At 39.2% G+C, this 14,044-nt stretch overlaps 1 protein-coding gene across 3 annotated transcripts in view; it reads right to left on the bottom strand.

Annotated features, from left to right (window-relative positions):
- The window catches only part of lyst (lysosomal trafficking regulator), a 176,873-nt gene that overhangs the window by 33,211 nt on the left and 129,618 nt on the right, over nucleotides 1–14,044 (bottom strand). For 2 of the 3 annotated variants that reach the window (XM_052024060.1, XM_052024061.1), the window contains 7 exons: nucleotides 13,724–13,885; nucleotides 12,695–12,886; nucleotides 9,435–9,607; nucleotides 8,066–8,272; nucleotides 7,337–7,513; nucleotides 5,721–5,797; nucleotides 4,299–4,487 (listed from right to left, as the gene is read on the bottom strand). In XM_052024060.1, coding sequence (XP_051880020.1) covers nucleotides 4,299–4,487; nucleotides 5,721–5,797; nucleotides 7,337–7,513; nucleotides 8,066–8,272; nucleotides 9,435–9,607; nucleotides 12,695–12,886; nucleotides 13,724–13,885 — 1,177 coding nt within the window. The remainder of the gene's footprint in view (nucleotides 1–4,298; nucleotides 4,488–5,720; nucleotides 5,798–7,336; nucleotides 7,514–8,065; nucleotides 8,273–9,434; nucleotides 9,608–12,694; nucleotides 12,887–13,723; nucleotides 13,886–14,044) is intronic. The other variant, XM_052024062.1, reaches the window with a different exon arrangement.

Raw genomic sequence — 14,044 nt, 5'->3', positions numbered from 1 at the left:
TGACAAGTCCAAAGCATGTGAATTAAGGAAGCCTCTCTGTTATTGCATTTTTCACAGTAAGGAGATATATCAGAATAAAAACAGGATAGTTTATCTTTAGACAAGTGAGCTCTATGGACCACTTTAAATTGAAGAGAGTGACGAGCACATAATGATGAAGTATTAACCAACTTGAACATTTCATTCCAAGTTTCCTCAGAAATTGACATCTGCAAATCTTGTTCCCAAGCGTTTTTAATTTTATCTAGTGACACCTTACTCATTCCTAGTAATATGTCATAAATATTAGATATTGAGCCATCCTGAAAGGGTTCCAACTTAAAAATTACATCTAATAAATTCTTATCGGGACACAAAGGAAAAGAATGTAATTGAGATCGAAGAAAATCTCTAATTTGTAAATATCTAAAAAAAATGAGTTTTTGGTAAATTATACTTGGTAGACAATTGTTCAAATGAAGAAAGATTTCCTCCAACAAACAGATCTTGAAAACAAGTAATACCTAATTTGTCCCACTCTTTAAAAACTACATCAGTCATAGAATGTTTAAAAAAGTAATTAGAGAAAATGGGACTGGACAAAGAAAAACTCAATAAACCAAAATATTTTCTAAATTGTAACCAAATTCTCAAGGCATGTTTAACTACTAAATTTGGTTTTGGTTTATTATTATCACTTGTACTGAGGTACAGTGAAAAACTTGCCTTGCATACCGTTTGTACAGATCAATAATATTGAAGGTGGAGCTGTAGTCAATAAACAATAGTCTACTGTAGGTGTCTTTACTGTCCAGGTCTCTGGATTACTAGTCCAGTAATTGAACTGTTGTGCCAACACGCGAGTACAGTAGTGGCACAACAGTTCAATTACTGGACCAGCAATTATAATGATTTCACTGCCAAGTAACTATTCTGTTGATTGCCTCAGCACATCACCACCAGAGGCCCAATTTTGAGAGTGCCTGGTACCTGATCAATCAGGCTCACAATGATTAAAGCCAACCTCCACCAACAGAGGAGGGGTGCACTGTGATTGGAACAAGTAACTTAAGTTATCAGAGCAGCTTGCTGAACAAATGGGCAGAACATGCGTGAGAGTCGCTATCCCAAATTTTTGCGCTCAGCAGAGAAGGCTTTTGTATACTGAGAGAACTGTCTCTGTATACAATGGGCTAGAAGGCTAAGTATATTCTGAAACAGTATTAAGAGGATGCAAAACTGCAAAAAGTTGAAAGATCTCACACTTTGCGTGGGCAGTAAATACATCTTCAAATGTTATCTCTCAAATTTTAATACCAGTCTCTCAAACCTCAAAGGATCAGACACATCTTCAATTTATCAATAATGAATGCTAATCTTTCCACCCGTCATGACATACAAATATCCCAAGCCTCAGCCCACATCTTAAAAGCTTGCATAAACTACCAGCTGTTCAACTCAACCATGGCAACAGCTATGGGGGGTGGTGGGGAGGTGGGAATGCTGGTGGATTTTGCAAGCTGTGATATCTCACCCAAATTAAGGAGAGCACACTGACCATAAATGGAACAGTCATTACAGATGGAGTCTGAGACTATAGCATCCTCACATCCCACACTTACCCATAATCTCTTTTGATTTACAGGATGCAGTAGATGCAAGCATTTCTTACTTTCTACTCTCAACTCATCAGGAACATTCCAATCAGTAAGCATTTTAAGTACAGTGATCCTAACATCATTACAGTTATGAAAAAGGGTAAGCACAGAATTGGTTAACTGGAAAAAGCCCAATTTCGGTAAACTGAGAAGTCATCCAGAGTCAAAGGAGAATGAAATTAAAGATTGGCAGGTAAAACTGTAATTAAGCTATGGGAGACCTTCAGACAGATTGTTCATGTACATATCCCATACACATTCCAAGAGGGAAAGGAAGGACTTCAAAAATTAGAGCTCATAGAGACATGACTAAAGTTACTGAAATTAAAACGAGACAGATAAAGGATGCTTATGACAACTGAAAAGTTCATAAGGTGGTACATGCCAAATACAGAAAGAACTGGTGCAAGGATAAGCAAACTGGAGAAGTGAACTCTCAGCTGAAGGAGCTGAGAGAGAAAGAGGGATTTCATTTCATGGGACACTGGAAATTTTTGTCTCAGGAAGGAACTATACCACTGGGGTGAGGTCCATATGAAGTCAGCTGGGACAAGGATCCCTGAGTAAGGCTGATGTGGTGTCGTTAAATGGAATCTATTTAAGTAAGCTGGTGGAGTAGGGGAGGGTGCAAGACTTAAAGGTAAAAAGTAGATTTAATAATCATCTGAAAAGAACTGATTGCAAAAAGACATGTATTTGTCAGAAACAGTACTTAAGGCACAACGTGTAGGGGAAACCTATGATAAGCAAGTAATTAAAGCAGGAGAGAGAAGAGATGGATGGATATTTCATTAGAGCAATAGTAGTGGTTAGGGTGTGAATTCCAGATGCAACACTTTGAACATGACATGGTGACCATTATCATGGCTTAGTAATCAGGGGTTTGGGGTAACACAGTAGCGCAGCTAGTAGAGCTGCAGCTTACAGCACCAACGACCTAGGTTCAATCCTGTCCTCTGGCACTGGTGTGTCTGTGTGTGTGTCTGTGTATCTTCTCCGTCTGTGTGGGTTTTGTCCAGGTACTCCAGCTTCCTCCCACATCCCAAATATTTGCAGTTTGGTAGCCCTCGTACATAGTTGAGTGTATAATCTGACGGGAGTTTATGTTGAAGGGAATACATGGAGAATAAAATGGTATTAGTGTAAATGGGCACTCCACTGTTGGGTCAGACTTCTTTAATGGTGTATGACAATGAAATAACCTTACCAATTTTGAAGATCTCCAGAAAGAGAAAATGGTGGGGGTGGGTAATTATTAAGTATAAAATCATTTGAATAATTAGGAAGGATATGAAAGGAAAGCATACAATTGAGATTTTTAGTAAAATTAAGAAATAGAAAAGAATTTAAGATCGTAGCAGTGGTTGTGTGCAGTAGCCAAATAGAAGCAGCAGAATATATAATTTCACAGATTTGCCAAACATTAGTGAGGACTTCTAATTTTCATGACTATATTCAGGTTAGCTTCCTGCAACAACGTCACAGATCCACAACAGTGGTACAGCATATTAAATTTGGTGATGAGGCACATCTAGGTAAAAGTCTGCCAGAAGTTAGTTAACAATTATAAAATGTTTGAGTTTAATGTAGCAAATAAAAAGGAAAAACATGAAGCAGGCACTAAGATTCTACATTTAAGCAAGACTGAGTCCAAAGCAACAGAATAATGACTCTTCTCTATTAACTGTGGAGGCTTGTTAATGGGTAAAACAATAGATCAAACATGCTCTTAATATGATACAGCCTCCAATTTATACCCCAAAGGGACAAGAACTCTACTTACCAAAAGCTAAAGATGACTAAGAGATGAGAAATAATCTAAAAGTAAAAGAAAAAGCACAGAGAAAGACAAAAACAGATCCTGGCAATTAGGAGAAATATAAAGAATAGCAAAAGATAACAAAACAAACAGTAAGAGCTAGAAAGGGGGAAGGTGAAATGAAACTGGGAATGGATATCATAATTAACATAAAAATTGCCATTAAACTAAAATATTTTCAGGATTAATGCAGTCCCTCTGAAAGTGATATTCCAAATAAGTTAAAAAAAGAAACAGTTGATGTTTAATTGCTTCAGTTCAGTATTTACTGTAGAGCAAGAGTTAGTACATTGGGCATCACAATTATTTAATAATGAATCAAAGACATGTCAAAATAACAAAAGGAAAACAATAAAGAAAAAAAATCTCATAACAGCAGTAAAGCCCCAGGACCAGATGTTTTTAAAACCAGTATTTTAAACAAAGTAGATAAGAACATTGTGAACGCCTCATTTCAATTATCCAATGTTCTCTCGATTCAGGGATCATTCCTTCAAGTTGTACAATTGTGCATCATAGTCACTAGTGAGAAGGGGACACCAGAAATCTTTAGAGTAGATAGCCTAATATCTATTATCAGTGCATTACTGGAGTATATTATTAAATATAGAATGATTGAATATCTTGCATAGCCTATGATCTTTTGCACAAAATTTTTGGCACTTTGTGAATGGGAACAACATGCTTCAAGACTGGACAGTACATCTTACCGTGCAAGTTAAAAAGTTCCCCATTCATACTCGTCCCAGCCAATTGATGAAATGCCACGATAGTGACATTTGTCATATGAAAACATTACTTGTTCCTCCAAAGTAACATTTAATTTTATTTCTGAAATTTACCTTTCATGTGTTAGCTGTTGAACAAGTTCTCGCCAGTGTCTGCCAGCACTTAAATCTACCTTGTACATTCCCCTGATGTGCTGAATCACTTTCTTCCTCTCCATACCTTGCTGCAGAGAGATATTCTGAGTAATTTCAGCAGCTATTTTGGAAATATCTTTCGACTTCAAATCCAACCGTTGAAGGAGGCTAAAAAAGAGAAAAACCTTGAAAGCTGTAGGTAAATTACATAACTTTAAATATGACTTTTAAAAATCTTTATTTCCTTCCTTTTACTGAAGTCTTTGGAATAATTCTATTATCTCTGGCGGCTTTCCAACACTGCTTTTAAGACAAAATCATTTATGATCTTGAGCAATTTTTAAGCTACTTGATAACAGAATGCATTCTATTTACATCCAGTAACCATATACTGTACATGCACTTTTCAGTGGATGTGAGCTGACGGGATCTTGAAAAGCAAAATAAAAACTGCAGATGCTGGAAATCTGAAATTAAAAACAGATAACATTGGAAATACTCCGCAGGTCAGACAGCATCTAAGAGAAACAGAGCCAATGTTCCAGGTTGATGACCTTTCCTCAGAACTTACCCTAACACCATTTTCCTAGCTTTTCTTCAGCCATTGTGATTCTCTCTTAAATATGAATCCCTCAACCTTAGCCCTCTACATCCACAAACGCTTATTCAGCTTTGGCATGCATGCCAATGATACCACACTGCTCAGCTTCAAGATTGTTCACTTACTCCTTCCAAAAGTTTCATCTCAACTTTGATCACCAGAGGATGACTCAAATTATGTTTCATACCATCTCCCCCATCCTTGGGTTATAGTTATTTGCCCAGCTCCACACATTAGCCATTATTCACTCTGGCACCAAGCCTGCCTCTTTGGAGCTCCCTCTCTCAATCTCTTTATTTCTGACTTCTTGTTTCTTCAGTAGTTCCCCTTCAAATTTCTCTCCCTTTACAGAGCCCCAAAGCACTCCTCAACTTGAGAAGGGCTTTAAAAGTCTAAGTTGCCATCAACAATCTTCAGATGCAATGCTGTCGGATTTAAAAATAGATTTTACAACACATGCAACACAACACATTGCAGCATAAATAGATTTTACAACACATGACTTGAAACTGTCCTAATGGAGGAGTTCAATTCTTTTGTTCTAAAACGGATTACCGATCCTCATTTTGTTACTGTTATTGGTCCATATGGATGACCAACAGAGAGATGACTTACACTCCAATTACCAAATCTTCTGTGCTTAACAGCTGGAGGTAAGTTCACCACAGAAACCTTTACTAAGACTCTGCTGTTGACTCTTTTCCCCTTCCTTATGGGTTCTACCCAAGACCAATTTGGGGCAGAACTTGCATCCTATATCTTGGAGACCTGATGCATACACTAGCTAATTGCTACTTTACCTCTGCTGAGAAGTCGCCATTTTCTTTTTCCAGGCAACTTTATTTACAATTTCCTCATTCGCATATTTGGTCTGCTCCTGAAAAGGCAAAGGTATATATTACTCATGTTCAAAGCTGGTCTGCATTTATTCAATTCACCCAATCAAAAAATGAGATAGCAGTCTACTGCTTGCCCAGTCCCATGTGCAGAATCAAGGCTTGCCTATCTGTGCCACAAATGCAGATAGGAAAGTCCCAGTAAGAGACACAATAAGTGTACCAGAAATCAGCCAGAAAGGTCTGAGAGCAAGAATCTTTTAGAGCTACCTGTACAACAAAACCTAACTTTAATAAAAAAGTTTCACACTGAAAAACTTGGGTGGTTTTTTATTCATCTCCAGTTGTCTCTCTTTAAAGAGAAAGTGAGAAAGGAGACAGTGATGTAGTTTTGACAGTAAAGGGGTACTGGTTAAGCATGATCTCAGCTCAGTTGATCAAGAAACAGAATCAGTATGGACAGAGAATGGCAGGATAGTTTTCAGCAACAGAATTGCTGCTGTAGAGAGCATTAATCGTATCAATTAGGAGTTTTAATCATATAGACAGGGAAAATCAAACTGGTAAATTAGCCTCCAGTGGCAGTCACGTTTATAGTTATTAAAGCTCTAATTTATTCCCTGAACAACCCTGCATCTCTTCTTTCCTTTGCGATGCTCTTCAAAAAGGATACCATTGACCAAGCTTTATCTCATTATGTGGCTCAATATCAGATATATTTGATATTGCCTCTGTAAAAGAATCGTGGGATGATTTCCTATGCTAAAGCTACTGAAGTATTGCCATTTGTTGTCTTTGACCTTTCAGACCCAAGTACCATAGAACCACACAGCACAAAACAGGCCCTTCAACCCACCAAAAATCAGTTTCTCAGCATAGAAACTTACTGACCCACTGGGAGAGGTCTGAAGTATAATGTTAATAGAAATAATGCCAGCTGCTGGAAATCTGACACAAGTCTTGAATTTAGAGCAACAAACACAAAATGCTGGAGGAACTCAGCAGGTCAGGCAGCATCTATGGAGGGAAATGAACAGTCAACATTTCGGGCCGAGACCTGTCATCAAGACTGTTGATGATTCAGGCTAAAACCCTTCATCAGGACAATCTTGCCTAAGTCTTGAATTTCATAGATGTTGTAATGATAATATGAATCAAACTGATAGGTGCTCAAGGCAAGATGTGAATAGAACATAACATAGCAGGGGCACTTTGCCCCAACAGCTTGTAACAGCGGATACCTTCATTAGTTATAACCTTTTATTTGAATGTTACTATATCATCAATGCCAAATCTTAAGCGCTGTGCCTTCCGAGTGGTTGCTCATTCCAATACAGATGTACAGTTTTATTTCATCAGTAGACTAAACAGGCAAGTATATTATTGCATGCAATAGAACAATACAATGATGTTCTTGTAAAGGGGGAGGGGGAGACAGAGGGACCCATGTGGCTTGTAGCTACAATAATAAAGCCTGCATCACTAATGTTGAAATCGCTATTACCATCCAGTTCAAAATTAGTTCCATAATATTAAAAAGGTAACCTTACTTCATATCCGTCTCACTATACACATCATACCTCTTCAATGGCTTTAATGAGATCTGGTTTGGGCGGAGCGCCAAGGGGAATACACTTGTACCCGCAGAGCTTTAGAGATGTGTAAAAGTTGCCAGCTGCAGATTGTTGTTTTTTAGACAAGGCCTCCATGTGGTCATGCATCAGTTCATACAAGTACAATGCCAGCTTGGGTCCATGCTGTGCATAATCAGAACCAGAAGAGGGATACCATTAAAAGCTGTTTCATTTGATCACAATGTTTTTTTTTTATAAATTTCAGTATACTTAGGCAATTTTCAAATATTGATGTACTGTAGTGGAGTTGTGTTAAAATATGAAATTTGACCTTACAAAAAAAATTTGTAAGCATTGCTATAGAACTAACAACTCACAATTTTTCTTTAAATAAAATGATTAACACAGTATAACTGGCTCAGCCGAAATGCTTCAGAACAAGAGAGACACAAGAGACTGCAGATGCTGGAATCTGAAGTAATGGACAATCTGCTGGAGGAACTCAGTGGATCAAGCAACATCTGGGGGGGGGGGGGTGGAAAGAGGAACTGTCGGTGCTTCTGGTTGAAACCATACATCAGGACTGAGAGTGGAGGGGGAAGATAGCCAGTATAAAGAGGAGACAGAGTGGTGAGACAGGGGCCAGTAGGTGATTGGCAGACTGAGGGGTAAAGGATGATGCTTTAGAACAACTTCCTGCAACTATTTGGCAAACTTCCATGGCACCTGCCTTACCTCCAAAGCTTGACCAAGACACTCTCGCAGAATTTCCTGATGGTTTGGTTCATACCCTACTTCCAAAGCCATTTTCCTCTCTTCAAGTGGGCGGGCAGGACACAGAATGTGAACAAGCAATCGACCCAATTGGGACCGGAATGTCTCTCTGCAGGACCAAAGCATGCGCTTCCATTGCTGCCTTGGAGGGCTGTGTCTACCTGCTTCCTAAACCAATTCACATAAATAAATCAATCAGTGGTCAAGATGAAGACAATTTCCCAAGGATAAGTCCTGAAGAACCGGAAGCAGCTTCACATGTAAATATATAAGATCAATGGAGGGTTATGGGCTGTGTAGGAGGGAAGGGTTAGATTGATTGTGGAGTAGCTTTATATAGCTTGGCACAACATCGTGGGCCAAAGGACCCATACTGTGCTGTACTGTTCCATCTTCTACGTTAAATATGTCTTGCACACAGTTTGCTTGCAGAAGGCAAACACAGCAGATTTCTTTGCCCCAGTTTCTCCAAACAAAACTTCTGCTTATGCAGCATTTTTAGGACAGTAAAACATCCCAAGGCATGTCAGAGAAGCATTAGCAAATAAAATTTGATACCAAGCTGCAAAAGCATTCATTGGTACAAAATCACCAAAATTTAGCTCAAGGAAGTAGATTCTAAGGAGCATCCTAAAAGCTGGAATTAGTACCCCAGGTGTCTCATCTGCACTGGCCAAACCTCACTGGCTGACAGTTCTGAACAGGTGCACTAGCTGTCAGCCATTCACACCTCAAAGACATGCAAGGTCAAATGCTTGAATCCCAGTCTCAACATTGAGTCCAGAGGCAGAGTACTGACTCACTGAAGAGAGGATTTGCATGTGCTCTGCATCTCACCTTCAGCCTTATGTTAGTGAGTACTTGTGTTGGAACACAGTAAGCTTCTCAAAAAAAAATTTACATCTGTTCAAATTGTTTTTGAGTATCTTCACTGGAGACATTATAGTCCTTGATGGCTGGTGAGTTCACATCACAGAGCCCACACTGCCTCATGGGACACACATCAGGTACAGCAGGTCAGCTCGCTTGGCCTTCCACATCTGAAGAAAGTACATGCAGTTGCCAGGGTACAGTCCAGCCAGATCAGGCTTAACATTATTGAAAATAAGAAATAAAGTTGGATCAAGTAAACCTTTCCATGGGATTCATGCATAATAAATGACATTTGAATCCTTTGGGAAAATCCCATATAGAAAGTAACAACTAACCAGACATGCAATAGATCAGTTTGTCACTGATGTGGAAATGCAATCTTCTATCCTTACTGCTAGAAATAACAAAAACCTCTCACCCAAATTATTATTTGTACATTGAGAACTGACTCACTCACCAAGGATATTTTAATTCCTTCAATCATCAATTTTAGCATTTCGTTCTGAAATATTTTTATGTTGTTGCTGGATAGCTCTGATGCACCTTCCTCAAAGCCTTCTCCCAGAGGTACTCTACTCTGATGTGGATTTTCAGATGTGCTCAATAAATCCAGAAAGTCAGAATCAAGTTCTAAATAAGTACATGAATGACATATTTCAGCAAATATACCCAGATTTTACAAAAAACAGTTAAGCAAGCAATGAATAGCACAATGGAATTGCACCTTTACACTGCCTTAGCATTTAAAGAAAGCAGATTTAATGCTACTGATGAATCTACTGCATGTTTCTCAACTGATTTTTTTTTTTAATTGGAAAAAAAAAGTCTAAATTAACCTATTTGGACAAAAGTACTTTGCTGACATTTCAAGCACACAGATGCCTGGGTTACCAAACAAAGCCGACAAAGTTCAAATACAATCCTCACAAAATTCAAGTTCAATTCTCACAGAAACTTTGATTCATTATTCCAAAAATGTATCATTCTTCAAGTGAGCATATTGCTCTTGATATTAGTTCTAAAATGACTTCTTACCAGTTTTAATTTGGCACTTCTGGGGATATTTTGTTGCAACAATATATATTTCAGTATGGCTAATTTTTTTTTATTGTTTCTGCTTTTGACTGAATTACATGGGACATTTCATCCATTGTCTCTACAAGTGCAAACTGTGACAATAAAGCCAGTCTATCAGATGCAAAATTAACCAACCTACTGTTTAACCACAATTGCTAAAACTTTACAGGTGCACTATCTGGCATTGCATTATGACGACATACATTATGAAATGGTGCAATTGTAAACTGAATGGTGCAGATAAGGGTAAGGTCTGTAAACTCACATTTAGGAATGAATGAATCACAGTTTTTCCCAAAAGAGCGTACATGCTTTTTTGAAAATTATCATTTTTACAGCATTTGGAAGGTAATAAGTGACAGCCCAGAATTTGCTGGCAGCATTTAGTTATCCACAATTAACACTCTCCCTACCTACCAAGTCCTTACTTGTCGATGCCCAAAGAGAGCTTCCTTGCAGAAGCTTGCCAGATCTTCATCACAGGACAATACACACGGCAGGGCCTTCTGGATATAAACCCCATTACATTATGCTGGTACATTCATGTACCAATTCATTAGGGAGGTCCTTAATGAATACTTTGCTTCAGTGTTCACCAGGGAGAGAGACACCATGTAAAGTCAGCATAGAACAGGCTAATGCAGAAAGACTTCTGAAAGGCTAATGTGTTGGAGCTTCTGAAAAACATTAGGACAGATAAGTCCCTGGGACTAGACGGGATATACCCCAGGTCACTGCAGGAGGCCAGGGAAGAGATTGCTAGGGTGTGGACGATGATCTTTGCGCCCTACCTGGACACAGGAGTGGTACCAGAGGATTGGAGGTGGCAAATGTTCTGTTGTTCAAGAAAGGTAAAAGGGATAATCCTGGGAATTATAGACCTGTGAGTCTTGCGTCAACGGTGGGCAAACTATTCAAAAGGATTCTTCAGGACAGGATTTATGAGCATTTGGAGAAGCATAGTCTTATTAGGGATAGTCAGCATTGGCTTTGTGAGGGGCAGGTCGTGCCTCACAAGCCTAATTGAGTTTTTTTTTGAGGTGGTGACAAAACAAATTGATGAAGGTAGAGCAGTTGATATGGTCTACATGGATTTTAGTAAGGCATTTGACAAGGTTCCCCACGGTAGGCTCATCCAGAAAGTCATGAGGCACGGGATCCACGGAAACTTGGCTGTGTGGATTCCGAATTGGCTTACCCACAGAAGGCAGAGGATCGTAGCAGATGGAGTGTATTCTGCCTGGAGGACAGTGACTAGTGTGTTCAGCAGGGATCTGTTCTGGGACCCCTGCTCTTCGTGATTTTTATAAATGACTTGGAGGAGGAAGTGGACGGGTGGGTTAGTAACTTTGCAGATGAAAGTTGGAGGTGTTGTGTGCAGTGTAGAAAGTTGTCATAGGTTACAACGGGATATAGACAGGATGCAGAGTTGGGCAGACAAATGGAAGATGGAGTTCAATCCAGAAAAGTGATACACTTTGGAAGATTGAACTTGAAGGCGGAGTACAAAATTAATGGCAGGATTCTGAGCAGTGTGGAGGAACAGAGGGATCTTGGAGTCCAAGTCCATAAATCCCTCAAAGTTGCTGCGCAAGTTAATAAGGTGGTTAAGAAGGCATATAACGTGTTGGCCTTTGCTAGTTGAGGGAATGAGTTCAAGAGCCGCGAGGTAATGTTGCAGCTAAGTTTATAAGCTCTGGTTAGACCACACTTCAGTTCTGGTCGTCTCATTCTCGGATGTTGAAGCTTTAGAGAGGGTGCAGAGGAGATTTACCAGGATGCTGCCTGGATTAGAGAACGTGTCTTATGAGGAAAGATTGAGCGAGCTGGGGCTTTTCTCTTTAGAGCATAGGAGGATGAGAGGCAACTTGATAGAGGTGTATAAGATTGAGGGGCACAGGTAGAGTGGACAGCCAGCACCTTTTTCCCAGGCCAGCAATGGCCAATACCAGAGGACATCCGTTTAAAGTGAGAGGAGGAAATTTCAGGGGAGATGTCAGAGGTAGTTTTTTTTTAATCCTATAGAGTGGTGGGTGCCTGGAATGCACTGCTGGGGGTGGTAGTAGAGGCTCATACAATAGGGGCATTTAAAAGACTCTCAGATAGGCACATGGATATAAGAAAAATGGAGGGTTATGGGCTGTGTAGGAAGGAAGGGGTTAGATTGATCATGGAACAGGTTTATAAAGGTTGGCACAAAATTGTGGGCTGAAGGGCCTGTACTGTGCTGTACTGTTCTATGTTAGGAATAGATCAGGACCTGGCAATAGAAATGCTGAGAAACAGCTGGCCAATTTGCACACTATGGCTTAGCCTGCTGTCAAAACCAACAACAGGAATGTTTCTGGTTATGACATTTAGAACACCATTCCTTTAAATAACCCATGCTGACTAGATTTAAATGATTTACACTGTCACTTTTAATTAATCATTGCTAGGCTGACCTAGGCTTATTTGATCTACTGAAGTGAATTTGAGTAAAGGCAAAGTCAATAGTGGGCTTGATTGTGAAGCTCACCATGATGGGGCAGTCCAGCAAGGTTCGCAATGAAGTATGAATACTTGGGGAACAGTTGGTATCTGTGGGCTCAAATAAGGATAAGCTATGAAAGAGGAGGAAAGGGTAACTTAGTCACCTACCTTGGTAGATTAGCCTGTTAACAGATAAAATTGTGAGCCTCTGTAGTCTCTGTACAAACTCCGTCTCAGACGCTCTCATTGAGTTTTCATGGCTCATCCTCCTTTGCATTAGCACAGAGAGTTCATCGCTAGCTACTGATCGCATTCTCATCAACAAAGCATCAGATGGAGCAGCTGAAAACCTGCGAGGACCTGGCAATAAGGATTCCAAGTCAAATTCAGCTTCAGTAAAGTTTGTGCATTTACCACATTTTATATAGAATCACACTGTGAAGACTGCCTAAAGATGCTTTAAGAGACACTAATAAGCTCAAGCAACAATGAACCAAATTCCTACCAACTGGAAAAGCATGAGACACATAAAAGAGCAAAGAAAGATTTTGATTTGGTAGAACACAATTTCAACCATTACTATCACACATACTTCTGATAGTAACACATTCAAAATTATCTTTTCTGCTTTCTAGTTTGATAAGGTTTCAAATTGTGTTCACAATAGTGTTATTGTAAATATTAGCAAATGAATTGTTTGCACTTGAAAGCAGCACTAGATTTGCAAAAAGATTTAAACAGATGGACGATAGTGAAAGCAAAACCACATATTGCCAAAACAACACTATGTAAATCGGTGAATAAATGGCTTCCAATAGAGTTTGGGAATGTAATAGTTTATTGCTACTCTACGGATAGCATTTTTTTTGGTTAGTATCTGTCATAGCAGAACTGCAAACAAATCAGTGGCACAAAATTGTATCCAAGCACTGATTTGAACTCAATACCGTAAACCTAAAAATACATAAAAGCGTCATCAGAAAATTTTGTTGAATTTTTATTTCAGAGTATTTCTACTTCATGCTGAAACATACTGACAGCTTAAAACATTGAGACTTCAAAAGGTCTGGTAGGTTTACAGTATCAGAGTTGAGGTTTTTTCTTCTGCAATGCATACTTTGCAGTCTGCCGTTGACACAAAACATTTCAGAATGAAATGCTTTTCCATGATCTGAATTCAGAAGACCATTACTACACCTGCTTCTGAAGGGAAAGCATAGGAAATGGATCCAGTTGGGAGTGGCAAGGATGACTCCTGATGTACTAGGTTCAAGCTATAGGCCATCGGAAGGTGACCATACAAGGAGAATTGTTGTCTTGGTAGTCGTGGAATAATGGAATCTTTCAATGCAATTGACCCTTTGTTGTAGATAAACAAAATGTAGAGATGTATGCAGAAGAGAGCTAAACAATGGCTAAAATGATACTGCTTATAACATGTTGAAAGCAAAGGATTACATTAATTAGCAAAATCCATCTCTAAACAGTTCCCAACTAGGTTTTGATATCATTTGTCTG

This window comes from Pristis pectinata, chromosome 10, assembly GCF_009764475.1.
Source record: "Pristis pectinata isolate sPriPec2 chromosome 10, sPriPec2.1.pri, whole genome shotgun sequence".
Taxonomy (NCBI): Eukaryota; Metazoa; Chordata; class Chondrichthyes; order Rhinopristiformes; family Pristidae; genus Pristis; species Pristis pectinata.
This window is presented reverse-complemented; position numbering and strand designations above follow the sequence as displayed.